The sequence below is a fragment of the Mesoplodon bidens genome, assembly GCF_964165515.1.
Source record: "Mesoplodon bidens genome assembly, chromosome: 19".
In the NCBI taxonomy this organism is placed as follows: Eukaryota; Metazoa; Chordata; class Mammalia; order Artiodactyla; family Ziphiidae; genus Mesoplodon; species Mesoplodon bidens.
The window spans coordinates 4,882,756-4,905,676 of record NC_138179.1 but is presented as its reverse complement, the minus strand read 5'-3'; the positions used below and the strand labels follow the sequence as shown (position 1 = coordinate 4,905,676).

Below are 22,921 nucleotides of genomic sequence, written 5' to 3'. Positions count from 1 at the left end.
GAAGATCCCACATGCCGCAGAGCGGCTGGGCCCGTGAGCCATGGCCGCTGAGCCTGTGCGTCCGGAGCCTGCGCTCCGCAAGGGGAGAGGCCACAACAGTGAGAGGCCCGCATAACGCAAAAAATTAAAAAAAAAAAAAAAAAAAAAAAAAAAAAAAAAAAAATACTGATTTGTTAAATTGCTGTCCTAAGAAACCTAGAAACAGTGATGCCATTCATAAATAGAACACACTCTTCAGACTGACTACTGGGGAGAGAGAAGCCAATGAGAGAGCACCCTCCACTCTCACTAAGGGACCTGAGGGGAGTGTCTGGCCAGGAGCTGCCTGCCTCTATAGGGTCGAGCTGGGGGAACCGGTACCCAAGGTCGCCCCGAGCACGGTCTGCAGCTGGTGGAACACCACCGGCCTGTTCTGAGGATGCCCTGAGTGTCCGCTGGCTCTCCTGCGACAGGAAGGATGGAGAATCGTGAGCTGACTCTGGTGCAGGAGGAGCCAGGAGCACAGAATCTGCTCCAGTTGTCGGGATGGGAGGAATTCTGCTCTGGGCTGGGTGCGAGGGCCTGTTGAGCTGTTGGTGCCACTTGCTTCTTTGTTCACAATGTATCATCAATAGGCCTCTTTGTACATAAGTGCCTGGGTTGAAGCAGACCGATTTCATCTGAGGCCCGCAGGTGGGCAACGGAAGATGGAAATAGACCTGCTGGAAGTTACTGAAGTTTGGAGGTCGTGCTTCTGGATGGCAGCCCAACCTGTTCCCTAGTCAAGTCCTGACAAGGCTGAGTTCTAGCTGAGCATCAGGCTGAGACCTCTCTCTCTCTTTCTCACACACACACACACACACTCTCTCTCTCTCTCTCTCTCTCTCTCTCTCTCTCTCTCTCTCTGTCTCATACATGCAGCATTAGGAAGTAAAACATAAAACCGCAGGATTTCTAGCACACGCCTTCCCTATCGTGTCCTCACTGGCCTCTCTGCGTTAAAGTATCCCTCCTCGAATGCATCTTGCACACCGCAAACAGATTAACATCCCTCAGTCCCATTTTGACTCGTCCCTTCCTCAGCTGTGCTCCTGGATTCCCCATTGCCTTCAGGCTGTAGCCCAAGTCCTAGGAGGGTTTCAAATCACCCACTTTCTCAACCTTCGGTGGCGCTTTCTTCCAAACAAACCTTCTTCGGTAGCTTTGCTTCTCTGTTTACCCCGCGAAGATGCTTTGCGCTTCCCGCCTCTCCGGTTCGCCTGCTTCCCGGGGCCTCGGCCAGGCGGGCAGAGCTGTCAGCAGGGGACTGGACTGAGGCCCGGCCACCGCCTCCGGCTCCGCCACTGCCTCTCTTCAGACAGGTGACCTTCAGGAAGCCACCTCACTGTCTGGGTCTCCTTTTTTCTGTCTTAAATCATTAGACTGAACGATGGTGACTTTTTTTGTTTGTTTCTAGTCCAAAGTTAGTGATTCTCCTGCTTTTAAGCAAACCTCTGCCTCTCAGGGGATTTCCAGGCCCAAGTGACACAAATCCCACGACAATCACTTCATCTCTTCTGTTACTCTTTATACACATTTTTCTCTCCTGGGCAGCAAAGAGCTTGCTTTCCTTTTATGAGCAGGTCTACCAGAAAAGGAAATTTTGTCTCTTTTTTTTTTTCTTAGTATCTTCTGGGTCCCAGTACTTGTGTTTTTATGGCAACAACTTGACTTGAAGCCCTTTCAAATGGTTCAAGCATTTAAAATTTTCTGCTAGCCAAGCTGTAACCTCACAAAAGGCTCTGAGTTCATTTGGGGCCACAGGAACAGGGTTCTAAAGGAGAGCAAAGGGTTAGTTGCAATGATATTTTCAAAACCCAAACCAGACTGAAATTTCATCACTCAGGAAAGGGTGGAGACTCCCACATTCCAAGAACCTGGCCAAGAGATGTTAGGATTACCTGCTTAACTGCTACTAGGTGACTGTTTTGGTCCCACTCTGGGTATCAAGGGTCACAGGGCTTATCCTCCTTCCTCTCGTATTTGAGAACCCTATTCAGATGGACGTAGGATCATCAGAACATTAGTCTTCAGAAATGCAACATTTGCATTAAGGACTGGGCATCTCTGGGTACCAATGCTAGACAGCTGTTTTACTTACTGATTTGTGTTGGACTAGAGTCTTACCCTCGCAGTGCCTCAGTTTATTGCCTATAAGAGAGGAAGTAACAATAGGGTTATGAGAATTAAATAAAATAATGCATGTGAAGCTGTTAGCACTGTGCTTGGCCCTCGTGGTTCACATTACAATAAGATTACTCAACATACCAAGGGTTCAAGGTCACCAGGCTCTGTGCCCTCGAGAGTAGGGTTGGGTAATGAGAGGACACAGAGAGAGAACACAGAGGCCCAGGTTCTAATCCTTGCTCTCATTTCCTTGCGTTCAACATGAGTCCCAGAGCACCCCCTCCAGCACCAATGCTATAAAAATCAAAAGTAACATACAGGGCACAGTATGATCAGTTATCATGAGCAGCCATTAGAAAAGGCTTACGTGGGATCAAGATGGCGGAGTAGAAGGACGTGCACTCACTCCTTCTTGCGAGAACACCAGAATCACAACTAACTGCTGAACAAACACCAACAGGAAGACACTGGAACTCACCAAAAAAGATACCCCACACCCAAAGACAAAAGGAGAAGCCACAATGAGATGGTAGGAGGGGTGCAATCACAATAAAATCAAATCCCATAACCCCTGGGTGGGTGACTCACAAACTGTAGAAAAATTATACCACAGAAGTCCACCCACTGGAGTGAAGGTTCTGAGCCCCGCCTCAGGCTTCCCAACCTGGGGGTCTGGCAATGGGAGGAGGAATTCTCAGAGAATCAGACTTTGAAGGCTAGCGGGATTTGATTGCAGGACTTCGACAGGACTGGGGGACACAGAGACTCCACTCTTGGAGGTCACACACAAAGTAGTGTGTGCAACAGGACCCAGAGGGAAGGAGCAGTGAGCCCATATGAGGCTGAACCAGACCTGCCTACTAGTGTTTGAGGTTCTCCTGCTGAGGCGGGGGATGGTTGTGGCTCACCACTGGGACAAGGACACTGACAGCAGAAGTTCTGGGAAGTACTCCTTAGTGTGATCCCTCCCAGAGTCCACCATTAGCCCCACCAAAGAGCCTGTAGCCTCCAGTGCCGGGTTGCCTCAGGCCAAACAACCAACAGGGAGGGAACTCAGCCCCACCCACCAGCAGACAAGCAGATTAAAGTTTTACTGAGCTCTGCCCAACAAAGTAACACCCAGTTCTACCCACCACCAGTCCCTCCCATCAGGAAGCTTGCACAAGCCTCTTAGATAGCCTCATCCACCAGAGGGCAGACAGCAGAAGCAAGAAGAACTACAGTCCTGAAGGCTGTGGAACGATAACCACATTCACAGAAAGATAGACAAAATGAAAAGGCAGAGGACTATGTACCAAATGAAGGAACAAGATAAAACCCCCCAAAAAACAACTAAATGAAGTGGAGATAGGCAACCTTCCAGAAAAAGAACTCAGAATAATGATAGTGAAGATGATCCAGGACCTCAGAAAAAGAATGGAGGCAAAGATCGAGAAGATGCAAGAAATGTTTAACAAAGACCTAGAAGAATTAAAGAACAAACACCTAGAAGAATTAAAGAACAAACAAACTGAGATGAACAATACAATAACTGAAATGAAAAATACACTAGAAGGAATCAATACAGAATAACTGAGGCAGAAGAATGGATAAGTGACCTGGAAGACAGAATGGTGGAATTCACTGCCATGGAACAGAATAAAGAAAAAAGAATAAAAAGAAATGAAGACAGTCTAAGAGACACCTGGGACAACATTAAACGCACCAACATTCGCATCATAGGGGTTCCAGAAGAAGAGAGAGAGAAAGGACCCGAGAAAATATTTGAAAAGATTATAGTCGAAAATTTTCCTAACATGGGAAAGGAAATAGCCACCCAAGTCCAGGAAGCACAGAGAGTCCCAGGCTGGATAAACCCAGGAGAAACACACCGAGACACATAGTAGTCAAACTGACAAAAATTAAAGACAAAGAAAAATTATTAAAAGCAACAAGGGAAAAACAACAAATAACATACAAGGGAGCTCCCATCAGGTTAACAGCTGACTTCTCAGCAGAAACTCTACAAGCCAGAAGGGAGTGGCACAATATATTTAAAGTGATGAAAGGGAAGAACTTACACCCAAGATTACTCTACCCAGCAAGGATCTCATTCAGATTTTATGGAAATGTCAAAAGCTTTACAGACAAGCAAAAGCTAAGAGAATTCAGCAACACCAAATCAGCTCTACAACAAATGCTAAAGGCACTTCTCTAAGTGGGAAACACAAGAGAAGAAAAGGACCTACAAAAACAAACCCAAGGGGCCTCCCTGGTGGCGCAGTGGTTGAGAGTCCGCCTGCCGATGCAGGGGATACGGGTTCGTGCCCCGGTCCGGGAGGATCCCATATGCCGCGGAGCGGCTGGGCCCGTGAGCCGTGGCCGCTGGGCCTGCGCGTCCGGAGCCTGTGCTCCGCAAGGGGAGAGGCCGCAGCAGTGAGAGGCCCGCGTACCAAAAAAAAAACAAAAAAAAAAAAACAAAAAAAAAAAAACAAAAACCCAAAACAATTAAGAAAATGGTAATAGGAACATACATATCAACAATTACCTTAAATGTGAATGGATTAAATGTTCCAACCAAAAGACACAGGCTCGCTGAATGGATATGAAAACAAGACCCATGTATATGCTGTCTACAAGAGACCCACTTCAGACCTAGGGACACATACAGACTGAAAGTGAAGGGATGGAAAAAGATATTCCATGCAAATGGAAATCAAAAGAAAGCTGGAGTAGCAATATTCATATCAGATAAAGTAGACTTTAAAATAAAGAATGTTACAAGTGACAAGGAAGGACACTACATAATGATCAAGCGATCAATCCAAGAAGAAGATCTAACAATTATAAATATATAGGCACCCAACATAGGAGCACCTCAATACATAAGGCAAATGCTAACAGCTATAAAAGAGGAAATCAACAGTAACACAATAATAGTGGGGGTATTTTAACACCTCACTTACACCAATGGACAGATCATCCAGACAGAAAATTAATGAGGAAACACAAGCTTTAAATGACACAATAGGCCAGATAGACTTAATTGATATTTATAGGACATTCCATCCAAAAATAGCAGACTACACTTTCTTCTCAAGTGCACACGGAACATTCCCCAGCATAGATCACATCTTGGGTCAGAAATCAAGCCTTGGTAAATTTAAGAAAATTGATATCCTATCAAGCGTCTTTTCTGTCCACAATGCTATGAGACTAGAAATAAATTTCAGAGAAAAAAATGTAAAAAACACAAACACATGGAGGATAAACAATACGTTACTGACTAACCAAGAAATGACTGAAGAAATCAAAGAGGAAATCAAACAATACCTAGAGACAAATGACAATGAAAACATTATGATCCAAAACCTATGGGATGCAGCAGAAGCAGTTCTAAGAGGGAAGTTTATAGCAATACAATCTTACCTGAAGAAACAAGAAATCTCAAATAATCTAACCTTACACCTAAAGCAACTAGAGAAAGAAGAGCAAACAAAACCCAAAGTTAGTAGAAGGAAAGAAATCATAAAGACCATAGCAGAAATCAATGAAATAGAAACAAAGAAAACAATAGCAAAGATCAATAAAACTAAAAGCTAGTTCTTTGAGAAGATAAACAAAATTGATAAACCATTAGCCAGACTCATCAAGAAAAAGAGGGAGAGGACTCAAATCAATAAAATTAGAGGGCTTCCCTGGTGGCGCAGTGGTTGGGAGTCCGCCTGCCGATACAGGGGACACGGGTTCGTCCCCCGGTTTGGGAGGATCCCACGTGCTGCGGAGCGGCTGGGCCCGTGAGTCATGGCCGCTGTGCCTGCGCGTCTGGAGCCTGTGCTCCGCAATGGGAGAGGCCACAGCAGTGAGAGGCCCGCGTACCGCAAAAAATAAATAAATAAAATAAAATAAAATAAAATTAGAAATGAAAAAGGAGAAGTTACAATGGACACCGCAGAAATACAAAGCATCGTAAGAGACTACTACAAGCAACTCTATGCCAATAAAATGGATAACCTGGAAGAATGAACAGATTCTTAGAAAAGTATAACCTTCCAAGACTGAACCTGGAAGAAATAGAAAATATGAACAGACCAATCACAAGTAATGAAATTGAAACTGTGATTAAAAATCTTCCAACAAACAAAAGTCCAGGACCAGATGGCTTCACTGGTGAATTCTATCAAACATTTAGAGAAGAGCTAACACCCGTCATTCTCAAACTCTTCCAAAAGATTGCAGAGGGAGGAACACTCCCAAACTCATTCTACAAGGCCACTATCACCCTGATACCAAAACATGACAAAGATACTACTAAAAAAGAAAATTACAGACCAATGTCACTGATGAATATAGATGCAAAAATCCTCAACAAAATACTAGCAAACAGAATCCAACAACACATTAAAAGGATCATACACCATGATGGAATTTATCCCAGGGATGAAAGGATTCTTCAATACGTGTAAATCAATCAATGTGATGCACCATATTAACAAACTGAAGAATAAAAACCTCAGTAGATGCAGGAATGTTATCTCCTAAGTAGCTACCTTGAGGGCACCAGGAGGAAATTGCTTTTTTTGGTGAATAGGCATCTTCTAAGGGGATCTAGTTAATGTATAACTGTGACACCTTACAGGTGTATAATGAAGATGCACAATGCATGCCAAAGGGGAGTGGGATAGTGGCTCAAACAGGCAGAGAGAGAATTTATGTTTAATTTTTCTTGTACTGCCTTAAAATAATCTTATTCCATCACTTGTAATACCTAATACAATGTAAATACTATGTAAATGGTTGTAAATCCAATGTAAATGCTATGTAACTAGTTGTTAGCATACAGGAAATTCAAGTTTTGCTTTTTGAAACTTTCCACCATACCCATACCAGATTTCTGGACTCCAGAATAAGATACGCAGAGAAGTGCCTCTGCCTAGCCCGAGTTGCCAAGAAGTAACATAAGCAAGAAGTAAACCTTGGCTATTTTGCTAAGCCACTGAGATGTGGGGGGTTCTTTTATTATTGAAGCATTACCTAACAGAAGTTGGTTGGTATAGGTGTCTTTAAATACAGTGTTGTAAACTTTGAAAACCACTTTAAGAACATGGTACAGTGCAAATCATGCTTAGTGAGAGTCTCTATTACTTTATACCATCCCCGAACAAGTACTTACTTTTACTTAAGACAAAGGCTCAAAAGTGCTTGAAGTTCTGCAGGAAAGACCATGAGTCGGTCAGGGCATGGCTTTGGCATTCAAATAGTCGCATACAAACGTCTAAAGAAATATATTCTTTTTTGTCGTTGTTCTTTTTTTAATTGAGAAAATCTTCTAAATCTCCTATTTAAGAAACTAAAGAATATCAGTTTGAAGGGACACCGAATTACAAGTCATCTTGCGGGGAGGGGGCAAATAGCTTGCTCTAGCCTTGCTTATACAGCTCATAGCAAAAGGGGGCTCTTTTTGGTGGAATTTCAAAGTCACAGAGGTTGAGAGACAGTCTCCTTGACTGGAGGGAGACAATTATATTCTCTTAAGGGCAATTAGAGAACTTTAAGAGTACACTGTTAGTGGGCTTCCCTGGTGGCGCAGTGGTTAAGAATCCGCCTGCCAGTGCAGGGGTACGGGTTCAAGCTCTGGTCCAGAAGGATCCCGCGTGCCGCGGAGCAACTAAGCCCGTGTACCACAACTACTGGGCCTGTACTTTAGAGCCTGTGCTCCGCAACAAGAGAAGCCACCACAATGAGAGAAACCTGCGCACCGCAACTAAGTGTAGCCCCCGCTCACCACAACTAGAGAAAGCCCGCGCGCAGCAACGAATACCCAATGCAGCCAAAAATAAAATAGATTTTTTTTAGAAAAAGTACATTGTCAGGTGGGAACTGTAACTAGAGTCCCAAATATTTATATACTTACTTGCAAACTAAGAATTTATAAGAAACGTTCTAGAATTGTGACTTGATAAAACATTAACAGAAATATCTATAGTTTTTTAAAAACCTGGATTTAGTTGAAGCTAGGAAAACACATTTTAAGGTGATAAGCAGTTACTGTATCTATAAAGGTGGAAGATATAAATAATCCTTTAGACTGTTTCTTTTCTTTTGTGTTAGGAAGCCTACCTAATGGGGCTTTCCAGTTGCACAAATTTAAAATAACACCCACTTACCTTGGGAAAAATTATAAAGCAAGCTCCTTTCTGACCGCAGATATTTTAGACTGAGAAGCTGAATATATTATCAATACTTGGGCATGTAAATCATTGTTTCTGGCAAACACATGCTATACCACTGCAAAATTATTATGGGGGATTAGGAATGTATAGGTAGAAATACTTATCTCTATACGGATGTAGATATGTTTTTGTGGGGATGTGTTCCTGGTTGTTTTTTTTGTGTGTGTGGTATGCGGGCCTCTCACCGCTGTGGCCTCTCACGTTGCGGAGCACAGGCTCCGGACGTGCTCCGCAGCATGTAGGATCTTCCCGGACCGGGGCACGAACCCATGTCCCCTGCATCGGCAGGCGGACTCTCAACCACTGCGCCACCAGGGAAGCCCTGTTTAAGCTGTGTCTTGCACTATATCAGAAACAGATCCAGGAGACCACATAAAGGATGTCCAGACTTGGTTTTCATCACTTACTAGAAGAACTGAAACTGGAAAAAGAAAAATGTACTGGACCATGTTTGGCTGATGAGGTTCAACCTTGACTATGCAGTGAGAAGGTCCTACATGTGGTATTAATTGCGAACAATCCAGACCTTGGAAAATATATCAATGTTGGCCCATAAGGAGGCAGAGGGAGAAGTTACATTCCTTCAGAAACGAGAGGAAATTCCTTTAGAAGCAAATATTCTCATTCCCAATTGTCTTATATAAAGATAGATCCCAAGACAGGAAATGGAGACTCTAAATTAAGGGAAAGAACTTTTCCTCTCCTGGAGTCTGGATTCTACAAAGAGTAGAAATTAACTTGGAAGGAATTGCAGCTGGTGAGCTCCTGACAACATGGAGGCAGGTGGGAGCCAGACAAGGAAGGATCCCATGGGCATGGGTCTAGATTGTAGACTACACAGGTATCCACATCTAGTAGTCCTCTGGGGCGAGTGGTGGTACTAGCACCAGCCTGAAAGCTGCTGGGCTCCCAGAACTGTGGAATACAATCTTTTGGAAATTTTGGAAATTTATCTACAAATTCCACAGTGAGTGGACATTAACAGGTACTGAGAACAGAACCTGTATGGACTCTTTGCATACGACATTGCGTCAATGCAAGAACAATTACAGAGACCTGCACTCTTACGACGAGCAATTTTGAGTCAACGAGACTACAAAAAAATGCAACCGGTTGGAAGAGAGCAGCACCTTCCCTTCTGGGCTGGGCAGGCTGGCAGGTTACCTTAGCATTACACTGTAGTAATGGCTGCTGAAGCATGTGTAAGCAAAGAATCACTTGAAGAAGTGTATTACTTACGTTTACAACTATTAACAATATATTACCCATCAAAAACACCTACTAGAGAAAGATGACAAAACTGAATTTATAAATTAGGTTTAGGCAAAAATGACAAAAGCAGGTTTTTCCCTCTTGGCCAGAGGTTGGCAAACTTTTTCTGTAAAGGGCCAGATATTTTAGGCTTGTGGGCCACGTATTCTATGTTGCAACTACTCAACTCCAAAAGCAAATTTAGAAAAGTAATTCTGAGAGTTTTCAGCTAATCTAACTTTTAAAACAATAAAGGGGGAAAAAACAGTCATACTCTCAAAATTTCAAATAAAAAAAAATTTTATTGAAATTATTTCTAACATACTTGACGGCCGCATTAACATATAATACCGTTATTACTACTACTACTAATAGCTAACACTTATATAGGACTCACAGTATAAGATAAAATTGCCAAAAAAGGTAGCATTTTTAGCAAATAAATGATATCTGCCACATTTTTATTATAATTCTTTAAACAGCCATTTACTCCAATTAAGAAATGTACAACATGATGATTTGGCGTTTTAATTTTTAAGAGAAAGAACTTAAATTAAGCAAGAAGAGGGAGAGAGGGAGTAATAATATTAATAGGAAGAGGGAGACATGGAAAAAATATATCTCTTTGTAATAGATCATTTTGAGAGCTGCTTTCTGGCAAAATCATGTTATTGTTATCCGTAATGGGACAGTAAAGATGGGCAGAATTAGCCAAAAACAAAACAAGAAGAATCAAAGAATGAGGGAGGCCAGTCCTAAAATAAGATTACCAAGACTGTATTATTAGATGATTTACCTGGGCTTGAAAAGTGGCTATCATTATTACACTGTGAAATGAAAAACAATCCTTGTACCCATTGTGTCTATCCACTGACAGAAACATGATACAGTTTCCATAGAAACAACATTCTGCTCATCTAAAGTCCCATTATTTTCAAAGGGCAGTCAGGAAATAGTCAATAATATTCATTTTAACAGAAAATGTACTGGTAATAAAGGGAATTACAGCAAAAATCTGTCCTCAACCTAGTTTACTAGGGAAGATGAAACAAATATAAATGAAATAAAAAGATATACTATTAATATTTCTTCCTTTTTCAGAGAATATTAATCACTAAACAGGTGGAACAAGGGAAGAGAGAACTATGCAAGTGAACTCTTTCTGGAAGTAACTGCTATTCACGGCTGAATTAAGTACTCCTAATCTTTGTGTCTCTTTACCTAGTAAAGCTAACAGTTATCCCCAGAAACGACAGTAGGGATTGATACCCAAATACTGAAAACAGAATGTCCAGATTAGGGAAGGCACATTTCAGTGCAAATTACTCTAGAACACCTCCAAGCCTTAATAACACCTTTAGAGGAATGGTACTGGAGAGTGATTTTGCTGATTGTGGAGATTTTTTTTTCCTCCAGTCATTTAAAAAATTTTTTATTGAGTTATAATTTACATACCATACAATTCACTTGCTTGTACAGTTCAATGGTTTTTGGTATATTTACAGATTTGTGTAACCATCACCACAGGTAGATTTAAGTGTTAGGAAAATCACTGAAAAACTGGGTCTCGTGATTTCACCCCTTACAGTAACTAGCTCTTTGAATTTCCTTTTTTCCGCAAGTAATTATTTCCAGGGTACAGTATAGTGCTTGCACTAGTTTATACTTACTGGATTGAATCAAAAGCATTGGAAAACTTTCTTTTTGAGGAAGTAACTTTACACACACAGCAACAGTACTGAAATAGGCAGCTTCTAAGAATTAAACTGGTAAAACCCATGCTGAATGAATTGTGAGAGCAATCCATAAAGCTGTCTGTGACTGTGTAACTGAGGAGTTTAGAAACACTCTAAAGCCCGAATTAAGATGAGGAGGTAATCTCAGGAGGCAAAACGAGTGGCTGTAATCTGGTCAGCAAAGATCTGATCAATTGTATAGTACACTGTTCAGAGAAAAGTTTGCATGAAGATTAGCCTACAGAAAGAGAATTGCCAGACTTTACCCAGCACTATTCAGGGAACAGAGATGCAAAATCCAGAGGGTATGAATCTTCCTGTCTTTGAAGAGGTACACTCTGCTGTGGGGCAGGGATCATTTATCAGGTTTCACCAGGATCTGAATGAGACATCTCTCAAAGCGATTCACCTCATTTTGTTTTGATTCCTTATTTACTAAGAAACTGCCTGATTTGCTTTCCAGACCTGACAAAAAGTTTTCTTGGTGTGTACAATTTGAACATCATGGTTATCAAAAATGAATCTGCTTCACCCCCCAACAAATGAACAAATGGTTTGGTTTATTTGCTTTCTTATTTTTCACTCTTGTGTACTAAAACATGCCAATCTACTCTGGGACACTGATAGTATAAGATCATACCCTTAAATGTAATAATTTCCAAGCTAATGTCACCCAAGGAGACCTTGATAAACAGCCATCCAGACTTTTCTTGCTACACCCTGACCTTGTCATAGTGAAACAGACCAGGACCCTATGGTCCTTGCCCCTCCCGCACCCATGTCCTTAGCCTGCCTTTAAAAAAGACATTTATTTATTTATTTATTTATTGGCTGCGTTGGGTCTTCCGTGCTGTGCGCAGGCTTTCTCTACTTGCGGCGAGCGGGGGCTACTCTTCGTTGCGGTGCGCCGGTTTCTCATTGCGGTGGCCTCTCCTGTTGCAGAGCACAGGCTATAGGCACGTGGACTTCAGTAGTTGTGGCACGTGGGCTCAGTAGTTGTGGCGCACGGGCTTAGTTGCTCTGCAGCATGTGGGACCTTCCCGGACCTGGGCTCAAACCCGTGTCCCCTGCATTGGCAGGCGGATTCTTAACCACGGCACCACCAAGGAAGTCCCAGACTGCCTTTTGTCTGTGGAAAAACTTTAGCCAAAGGATAAGTTTAATCAGAGAAGTGAGAAAATGCAGAAACAAAGAGAACAGAGGAGACCAAATAATAATAGTTTAGTCATTGAGCATAGTCAAGGATCTTTAGTTCCTCCTTAAGGGCTACAGACAATATTCTGAGCCACATCCTGTGAGCTGTCTTATAGATACTGAAGCCCCCATCAGGTGGAAGAAGTTAACTACATGATGACCAGGCTGTAGCCGTGACAAAAGCTGCCAAAATTCCGAGAACTGGCCTCAAAGAAATGGAAACAAACCCAACCTGGAACTGAAGATTAACTGTACCTAAAGCAATCAAGATGACACCGGTAAGACCACTGATGACCAATTTCAAGATGACTGTGAGAGCTGACTGTATTATTTCTGCATGCAGCCCCCCCATCTATAAAAGCTCTTGCCCCAATTGTCGGGGGTGGGGGGGAGTCGGCCTTTTGGACAGGCATCTACCCTCCCCCACAGTCACCGGCATCCAAAATAAAGCGAACGTTCCTTTCCACCAACCTGGCCTCTTTATTGGCTTTTGAGCAGTGAGCAGCCGAACCCCACTTTCGGTTACAAGAGACCCCAGAACCTTCAATTCGGTTACACTCAAACACAGTAAAACAGGCCAAGAGAGAAACAAGAATGTCCTATTCACTCTCTATTAAATTCTACCCTGTATTCTTCTGAACTGAACAGAATCAGAAACGACTGCATTAAATTGGACAAGAATAAATCAAAGCAAATTCACGGTTTTCTTATTTTTCTGGAATGAAAATGCCTTGAAATTAAAAGCACCTATGTTTAAATCACTTCAGTTATTACTGACTTAACATTAATCAACGAAAGATGAATCTGAATAATCATAAACGGATGGATAAAGTTAGAGAGAAAATGTGCTCAGTAAATAAACATTGAATGTAAGAACCAATACATGAATGTAAGAACCAATACACCAATACATGATGTGCCTGGAATTCTTTAAAAACTCTCATCTCTTCTGCTGCTAACCAAGTAGGATAGTGCTAGAAACCGAATAAATCTGTTGAAATAGTGTCCCTTTTGGTCAGCTTCTCACTGAAAAATTATCGGGGTCTTCTCTTTTTTTTTTCTTTTGGCCGCACTGCGCGTGTGGGATTCCCTGACCAGGGATGGAATGATGGAACCTGTGCTCCCTGCAGTGGAAGGAAGAAGTTCTAACCACTGGACCTCCAGGAAATTCCCAGGGTCTTCTCTCTTTAAATTGAAAGCTCAGTTTAAAAATATGTCATTGAAGGATGAGCTAAAGCAGCAGGCCCCAACCTTTTTGGCACCAGGGACCAGTTTCGTGGAAGACAATTTTTCCGCAGACGGGGGGTCGGGTGGGAAGGTTCAGGCGGTAATGCGAGCGATGGGGAGCGGCGGGGAGCGGCAGATGGAGCTTTGCTCACTCACCTGCCGTTCATCTCCTGCTGAGCGGCCTGGTCACGAACAGTATCGGTCCTCGGCCCAGGGGTTGGGGACTCCTGAGCTAAGGGACAGACAAAAAAGTTCATGCACATATACTCATAATTTTGGAAACCACCAAAGAGATTTCAAGGACTACCAAAGATCCTCTATGGATCTGTTGAGGAGCAAATTAAATTTGTATTTTGGGATTACTAGAAACATTTGTAAAACACATTCAGTCAACTTTCAGAACTGAAAACATGCCCTTCTCCTAAACAACCTATTTTTTTTAATTTCAAAGGCACTTTGGATTTTGAACATACTATGTTCCCTTCTTTACTGTGACTTCCGGGATGGCCACAGGCAAATTTGCAGTCCATCTCTAGGAGCTCACTAAATTATTACTGCAGGCATTTTGTGTACTAACCTTATCGATGCCTTCATTTTAATCCTCCTCCCTTATTTTCCCCATGATTTCTCCATCCAGTTTTAGTAATGTTTTATGGTATCTCTGTAAGCTGCCTCACATCCCTGGGGAGAGGGAGTTGCAAATAAACACATAATATGAAAAAAATCAGCCTTACACTTAGGGTGCAGGTCTGTTTTAGCATATTTATAACTGCAGAGTTGTTGTTGTTGTTTAATTTGAATTCATCACTAATATTTAAAAACCCCAGCATTTCATATAAAAATCTAGATTTCAGATGTCACTGAGGAAAAAATGCAAAAAGTTCTTATCTCCCTGGACCCGCAGGCTACCAGGATCAGTCCTGAGCAGCAACTGTGGTCTCCAGTGGTCACAGTAGTCCTCACACATTCCTTGTGCTCATTCATATGACTTGAGAGGCCTGGTAATGACTTCAAAAAAAGGAAGGAACTTCAGGATTCTGCAATACACAGAGGCAGGAGCACTTTTTCTCGTTCTTTGAAAGCAGTTGGAGACATAACAGGCACAATTCATTCTGCAACCTTCACTGGACCTTTCCGCTGCGTTGGGCCTAGCGATAGGCTGTTGAAGAGAGCAGCAGAGGTCTGGGTCCTGGGTGGCAGGTACCACCAATGACTGGTCAGAGCACGAATCACCGCCACTAGCACAAGGAGTGTTTAACTGAGCTATGTACAAAGCTCGGTTCTGAACCGAAGGTGGAACGGTACTCAGTGTAGACTAGTTACTAGGGAATCTAAGCTGGGTTCCCCTCCATGAGACACTTATGTAAGCAGCCCACGGCCAGTTCGCAGGAGATGGGGCGGAAAGACACGGCTTGGCTCGGCACTGAATCACAGACAACGCAACTCCTGAACTAGGCGCACTCTCCAAGGACGCCCCCGTTTCCGGAGCAACAGCCCGGTCCCGCCCCCTTAGACCCCGCCCCCGTGGGTCCTTCCCGCCAAAGGCCGCTACCACCGCAGAGCATGGTGGGACAAAGCTCTCGGCTAGGCTTCACCAAATCCTTTCAGGGCGCCGTTGCTTTAAGTGACCCATTCCTGGGGAAACTGATTATTCTTTAGGACTCGACAGAGATGAATAACCCCTTTTATGAGGGCTCCGTATTTAATCTTTACCACCCAGCCGGTCACTTCATTCGCGAACCTCTCCACAAAATCGGCAACGCGGGAACTTTTTTTCCCTTCGCGCGGAGGGTGACGTCGCGCGTGCGCCAGCGTGCCTTTCGCAGCGCCCGTTAACGCTTCTGCGCGTGCGTAGTGAGATCGAATAGCTGCTTCCTCCCGCTTCTCTTCCTCCCTCCCCCCCATATCCGTGCGCCGAGCTGATAAAGGCGCCATTTTGGAGGGGCCGCGGGAGACGTGGTGTAGCTGTGGGCTTGCTCTGCTGTTCGCTAGGCTTGGTGGGAAGACCTGTTCTCGAGTCCGCGCCTTTCGTCGCCGCCATGTCGGGAGGTGGTGTGATTCGTGGGCCGGCAGGGAACAACGACTGCCGCATCTACGTGGGGAACTTACCTCCAGACATCCGAACCAAGGACATTGAGGACGTGTTCTACAAATACGGTGCTATCCGCGACATCGATCTGAAGAACCGCCGCGGAGGACCGCCCTTCGCCTTCGTTGAGTTCGAGGACCCGCGGTGAGGCGGTCAGGGTCTTGCTGCCTTGAGGGAATAGGTTGGAGTAGTTGGGGAAGGCTCCAAGGCCTTCACACAGAGAACGGGGAGGTGGGCTCCGAGGTTGGGAGCCAGACGAATCGCCCATGCAGGAGTGGAGTGAGGAGCCGAGTCGGCGAGGCTTTTCCTGCGGCCGGGCCCTCCGGACGTCCCCAGAGCCGACTCGCAGGCTCGGAGCGGGAAACTGAGGCGCCGAGGGCTGCCGTAGTGGTCGGCAGCCTGGCGTGCTCCGGGGTGGGGGAGGGGCCCTTCCTATTAGGCAGCGCGTGTGGGCTCTTCCACCCCAGGTGCGCATGTGCGGGGGCCGCTAGCTCTCGGAGCGAGTCCGCCGCCCCTCCCGGCCCTGTTCCTCACCCCTTCGCCTTCTGTGATCCCGCAGGGACGCGGAAGACGCGGTGTACGGTCGCGACGGCTATGATTACGATGGATACCGTCTGCGGGTTGAGTTCCCTCGAAGCGGCCGTGGTACAGGCCGAGGCGGCGGCGGGGGTGGAGGTGGCGGGGCTCCCCGAGGCCGCTATGGCCCCCCGTCCAGGCGTTCTGAAAACCGAGTGGTTGTCTCTGGTGAGTTGAGCGTTCCGTGCGAGTTGATGGAAGGGGGCAGGACCCACTGGACAGTTTTCCTGGCGTGACCAGTTGCACAGAGGCACGCTTTCCTGCCGGGTCTTGAATTATTGGAGTCCCGTGGGTGAATTTAGTGAACAAGGGTTCCTGTGTTTGAGGTTGACCACCTGAAGTTGCAGCAGCTAGACTCTGAAGATGCTTTTACTTTGCGACCAGTTTGGGGCTCTTGATTCCCGAAGCGTAACAGCTCCTTAACCTAGGACGTTAAAAGTCGTCGCTGCTTTTAAAGTCATCTTTGTTCTCATGCAACTTTTGAGCTTACTGTGAAATGTAGGAGAATTGGTCTTGAAAAACAGTCACTTTTTCAGGACTGCCTCCAAGTGGAAGCTGGCAGGATTTGAAGGATCACATGCGTGAAGCAGGTGATGTATGTTATGCTGATGTTTACCGAGATGGCACTGGTGTCGTGGAGTTTGTACGGAAAGAAGATATGACCTATGCGGTGCGAAAACTGGATAACACTAAGTTTAGATCTCATGAGGTAGGTTCTACGCTTATTCTTTTCTTTGGCCAGACTTGGACACAGTGGTCTTAACGGTGGAAGTCGCAGGTAAGATTCAGGCAAGGGTGTCCGAGTAAACCCAGTCAAGGGCCTCTGGTTTAAGTTACGTTGAATTCAGCATGCCTGAAGGCAGGCGAAAGCTTCGATCTTTCAATCGAAAGTTCTGTCTATCCAATAGGGAGAAACTGCCTACATCCGGGTTAAAGTTGATGGGCCCAGAAGTCCAAGTTACGGAAGATCTCGGTCTCGAAGCCGTAGTCGTAGCAGGAGCCGTAGCAGAAGCAACAGCAGGAGTCGCAGTTACTCCCCGAGGAGAAGCCGAGGATCGCCACGCTATTCTCCCCGTCACAGCAGATCTCGCTCTCGCACATAAGAGGACGGGTGACGCTTTTTGTAGAACCCACGTTGTATACAGTTTTCCTTTATTCAGTACAATCTTTTCATTTTTTAATTCAAACCGTTTTGTTCAGAATGGGCTGAAGTGTTGAATTGCATTCTTGTGTAACACCCCCTTGCTCCTAACATCCACATTGCCCTCGTGTCTGAGAAACTGTACTTTAAGTGATGTCATAGACAGGATTGTTTAAATTTAGTTATAACTCTCCGTGCTCTTCAGACCGTGATACTATGTACATGTCTCTTTTGCTCTGGTTTGTGTGAACTGGGTTGTTGGGGGTGTTTATGGTTATCTTACCTGGGGAAGTTCTTATGTTTATCTTGCTTTTCATGTGTCTTTCTGTAGACATATCTGAAGAGATGGATTAAGAATGCTTTGGATTAAGGATTGTGGAGCACATTTCAATCATTTTAGGATTGTCAAAAGGAGGATTGAGGAGGATCAGATCAATAATGGAGGCAATGGTATGACTCCAAGTGCTATCGTCACAGATGAAATTGGCAGTATTGACCTTATACTAAAAGGCAAGGGTTCAAAATGATGATCTACCTTGAAACACTTGCAAACATCTTATGCAGTTACCTTTAGCTACAATTGCTTTGCTCTTTAAACCTTGGCAATTGTGGCAAAATTACGTTGCCCGTTTCGTAACAATTTATTTTGCTCCCTGCCCTTTTTTGTTTTAATAGGGACTAATGTGGGAAGAACTGGCTAATTTGTCACAATGCTTAGTTACAACTGTTAATGTGTGACCTGCTGTTGGTGTACATGTGGGTACAGGGTGTCTTTAATTCCAACCGAATAGAGTATAATATCAATACTGCTAAATCTGCATGTCCTCTGTGTGACTGATATAGCGTTGCTACTTCATTTTTTTTAAGACAAAATGAAAGCAAAATATAGAGTTCCAGCGTATTGGTGTAGATAATCTAGTTGGGAATACTTTTAAGTCTCACCTTCCCCTTTAAACTAATATTCATAATTGACTCATATGTTTAAAACACTTTAATTTACAAATTAAATTACAGATGGGAGCATTAGATTTAGTTTAGACTTAGGTGGGTAGCAATACCAGTAAACTTCTCAACTACATAACTTTTTGCAACCACAAAACCTGTAATACGCTGTACAGTAACAAGTGTTGGCATTATCAGTTGAACTGTAAATATAAAATGCTTCTTCCAATTAGTCTCTATGATGATTAAGTTTCTAAAGTTTATCTGAACACCATACAGAAACTTGTTTTGGGGAATTTGATAGTTATTGATGTACATCTGTTAAACTGATGACAGACATAACTCATCATTCCCCAGAAACCTTTTTTGATTACAGTATCTAACATTTTGCCTCCTCTTTTTTGGTTTTGCTGGTTATAAAGGTTTGGATTGGAGAGGGCTCACTGGATCCCAATCCTTGGAGCTGGATCATTGGATTCAAATCATAATGTGGATAGGATAGGGAGGATGAATTACAAGGATTCATGGAGCGGGATCAGATTACCAGGAACATAGGAGTGGATTCCTGCCCCAACCAAACCGCATTCGTGTGGATATTTTTTTTTTTTTTTTATTCAACTTAATTGGCTATTCCAAAGAATTTTTTTTTTTTCCTATTTTTGACGATTGGAGCCCTTAAGATGCACGATGGAATTGTGTTTTGCATTTTTTGGTAAAAGGAGCAAAGCGAGGACCTGGAGATATACGCTGGAGCAATCTCCTTGGAAGGATTCAGCACGAGTAGATGGTAAACATTTAAAGGGGAAAGGGGGGGTTTGTTTAAAATAGTAAATCAGTAAGTCACTTCTAAATTTAAAGAAAACAAAATTGGAGTTGAAGACTAAGTAGGTTTCCAATTGGCTATTGCCGTTTTTCTTTGAAAAAATAAACATTTTTTTAAAAAAACTATGCATGGTTGTCCTTTTTCCTCTTGTAAGATTTTTTACTGGTTGACTAGTCTCAGTTAATACTTTAAATTGATAAGATTCTGATTCTTGTGTTTATGTGTTAGTAAATTAAAGGTTCTTGAAAGGACTTTTCTAATAAATGGTTTTAGCCATCTGTTAATTGTTGTAAAAAGTCTTCAGGGGAAGATGAAAAATGAGAATAAGGCAATTGTGTATGTAATATGGTAAGTGAGGGGGTGATCTAGTCTCTCTCTGAAGGATAAGTTTCAGAGCTTTGATTTAAAAATGATGAAAAGCTTATAGATGCTGCTTATTTTGGGTGATCATGTAGACAGCATAGGGTTTTGTGCAAAATCGAGCGAGGACTAAATGTTGGTGTTAGCCTTTGAGTTTCTCAATAAAACTAAACTCATCTAAAAAATTGCTAAGTATTAAATTCAGCACAGATTAGGATGCTTAACGTAAATTACATTTTCTGTTGGAAGTGTGAATAGCACACTAGAAGATTAACTGCTTATTTGAGTAAATGATTGCTAATAAAAAGCTGGGCATTCTTCAGAATTTTGCCTTGGAAGTCTTCTCAACCATAAAGTTATTCTGTATGCAGAACATACCAAAGCAGTGATTACATCTTGTAGTCTACTGGTTTTTGTATCTTTACCTGATAGCCCCTTGGTGCTAAGTTTTCAGTTTAGAGTTGGGGCAGGGTTTTTACTTAGAATTCCTAATCTTCTGATTTCCTGATAGCTAGTCACAACCATCAAGCCATTCTTTTTCTACACCCAAAAGATAGCTAAGTCATGACATTTCCCTTGGGTGTTAATTATACTTGGAAGCAGAATTTAAGATTGCTATTCAGTTGACGTAATTTCAAACCTAGGAAACACTAGGAATAATCTTGGTAGTGTAGTAGAGAAAATGGGCCCGGAGGGATTTGCATAAGGTCACCCAACCAGTACATTTAAATGAACCTTATGGAATGTCAGGAGGAAGAAGAGGGATAGGGAAGTTCAAAATCAGGATTCCATTTTAAGTAAGCAAAACACTTGGTATAGACTCATTAAGGGAGTAACTCTAGTTATTATGTGAGAATTCAACTGTTCAAGAGCAGACTTAGGCACGTAAAACAAGTTCTGTTTCATCTGTAGAATATACAATTGGTATTTTTTAATGACTAATTTGGGAAAGATTAACGTGAGCTAGACTTAAGCAGTCCTGGGTTCGTTTGTGTTCATTGAATATTTTGGAAACAGGACCAAAATGAAAATTGCCATCGCTCAAAGTTGGCAAAGTTAAGTTGCCATCACTTAAATTGCATTTATTTAAGCTACGCTGAAAGATGTGCTCTACTAAAAGTTAGTAGTTCCAACCCCTGACTGAAGGGAGATGGAAAATATTACTTCCCTAGTATATAGGCTGTTGAAGATTAGAGAGGACTTCACTGTGTATGAAAGGTAGAGGGACGCAGGTTTTCCGGTTCAGTAAGACCAGACGGCTAAATGCTGTAAGGGGAGGGGCAGACTTGCCGTTTTTCAGTCTTAGGAAATGGACCTTAAATCTCTACCTAGATTAGCAGCTATTAGAAGAAAGTCACACCCTTTTGGAACTAAAAAAGCTGTCTTGGATTTTCCCCTTTTCTCCCTATTTATGTCCCCTTAGATATTGTAGGGAACCTATAATTAGTTTATTATTTTCTAACCAAGGAAAAACTTAAGTCTCTAAGAAGCAATTATTTTTCATAACGTCAGACTGAGTAACCCACCTTGCTGTTCAGCCCACATCCTTCTGGAAACAAAAGGTAAGAAACCCATTTTCTGATTCCTAATTGTTTGGGATCTGAATTTTATTAATTTAAAAAAGATACTCTTTGGAATATGAACAGATTTCCCTCATTTAAAATGTTTTTTCCCCTAAGTTTTATAGTTTAATAATATATTCCATTATTCGTGTATCCACTCGTAGTGCTTAAGTTCCATATGATTCTAGAATTTTAACTTTCTCAGTTTTGTCTTTGAAATACATTTGCTCATTAGGGCTGGTGTTCTTTTTTTTCAAGTTTCTGTGAAGATGAATTTCTTGTGTGCCTTTTTGCTTACTTTGTACATGAAGTTGTGATGAAATTTCAAACTAAAGTTATATGTCTGTATTTACCATAAAAAGTATTAAAAGGAAAGAAACTATTAGACTGAAGTTCTGTTATAACCATCCTTTGGTTTAGCTTATTTCTGTCATGGTATGAAGAATGCAAAGGCAGAAAACAGGTTCACAGTCTCTTATCCCAAAACTCCAAAGTTTTTTGTTGTGGAGCAAGCAAATTGAATATAAAATGTGACCAAAATCGATGCCTTTGTTTTGCACTTAACTGTGACTGAATTGTCTTCCTGCGGAAATATTGATGTGTCCGTTGCCATAGGTTTTGCTGAGAGTGTTATGTGATAAAGGGTCGATATATGATATATGACATATATATATATATATATATATATATATATATATATATGCGCTTTATAAAGTGCAAAAATCTCTGAATTTCAAATACATCTGCCCCAGAGAGTTCCGGATAAGGGATTGTAGAACTGTTACAGGATACACAGAGCGAAAGCTTCTGTGTAGTTTTGAGCATGTGAATGAAAACAAACCTGTTACTGTGGATCCTTTATTGATTGAGCTGTAAGTTCCCCATCTTTTTAGACTGAAGCAGCCACAAGAAAAGGTATGACTCACATTTCTTTATGTTCTGTTGCTATGGTGGACTCTCATCAGTTGTACTCCATTGAAGGAAATATTCTGCCATCCCATCCTATATGGTGGAATACTCTATTTGGGGGTAATTTTTTCTAGTACTTTTTTTTTTTTTTTTTTTTTTTACAGGAACATTGATCAGTATGATCCTATAGGAAAAGGTGGGATTGGCATGAAGTAAAGAGATTATAAGGAAACATCTGTTCATTGTGTCTCTCGTGATTGTCTATTGAATAAATAGTAATCCTGGCAAAAACTTTGGCTTTAAATATAGATCCAAGAAGTTACGGTATACTTAAACCAGCTTATTCCTGTGGTTGAGAACTTGGGGGGTGGGGGGCAGTGCTTCTTGCTAACCTTGAAAGCTATACCCAACAACCTTGAATGTGGTTGTGATTTTGTAGGGATGGAAGGAGAGAAGGATTTTTTTTTATTACAGAAGTCGCTTGGTGCTTCTGTAGTCTCTGTCAAATACAAGTTAATTTAGGCAGAAGTAATCTCATAATAAACGTTTCAAAATAGATGCCTCACTGGGTTATGGGAGAGAAAAATCAAGCATGCCTTTGCATAAGGACATTCCCGGTTAGGTAGGTATGCAAAACACAAATGAAACAGAACAAACATTTAGAGTTAAGTAGATCCTGGATGTTTCATCTTCATCTCTTAGAAAAAGTTCTAACATTCAACTATCAGGTTAAAGTATCTTTAACTCCTTTTAC

At 42.5% G+C, this 22,921-nt stretch overlaps 1 protein-coding gene and 1 long non-coding RNA gene across 4 annotated transcripts; one reads left to right on the top strand and one right to left on the bottom strand.

The window, feature by feature from the left end:
• Positions 1–9,901: 9,901 nt before the first annotated feature.
• On the bottom strand, positions 9,902–16,012 carry LOC308607867. The gene is made up of 4 exons (XR_014014056.1): positions 15,875–16,012; positions 14,343–14,446; positions 13,922–13,997; positions 9,902–12,484 (listed from the first exon to the last, which is right to left on the bottom strand). It is a non-coding gene; the product is annotated as an uncharacterized lncRNA (long non-coding RNA).
• SRSF1 (serine and arginine rich splicing factor 1) lies at positions 15,557–22,401 on the top strand. 3 transcript variants are annotated; one of them, XR_014014054.1, is made up of 5 exons: positions 15,557–15,998; positions 16,414–16,598; positions 16,967–17,139; positions 17,339–18,021; positions 18,936–22,401. XR_014014054.1 is itself a non-coding variant. In XM_081220221.1 (4 exons), the coding sequence occupies exons 1-4, from the start codon at positions 15,805–15,807 to the stop codon at positions 17,531–17,533; spliced, it is 747 nt and encodes a 248-aa protein (XP_081076347.1). In that variant the 5' UTR covers positions 15,557–15,804; the 3' UTR covers positions 17,534–22,401. The 3 variants fall into 3 exon arrangements, 1 of the variants encoding a protein (XP_081076347.1); XR_014014055.1 differs by having other exon boundaries at positions 17,339–21,258; positions 22,332–22,401; XM_081220221.1 differs by having other exon boundaries at positions 17,339–22,401.
• The last annotated feature ends 520 nt before the right edge of the window (positions 22,402–22,921 follow it).

Bases quoted from the DNA above. Each gene is read 5' to 3' on its own strand.
- SRSF1 (XM_081220221.1), top strand. From the start codon at position 15,805: ATGTCGGGAGGTGGTGTGATTCGTGGGCCGGCAGGGAACAACGACTGC. The intron at 15,999-16,413 runs GTGAGGCGGTCA...GTGATCCCGCAG, and splicing joins GTTGAGTTCGAGGACCCGCG to GGACGCGGAAGACGCGGTGT. The intron at 17,140-17,338 runs GTAGGTTCTACG...TCTATCCAATAG, and splicing joins CTAAGTTTAGATCTCATGAG to GGAGAAACTGCCTACATCCG.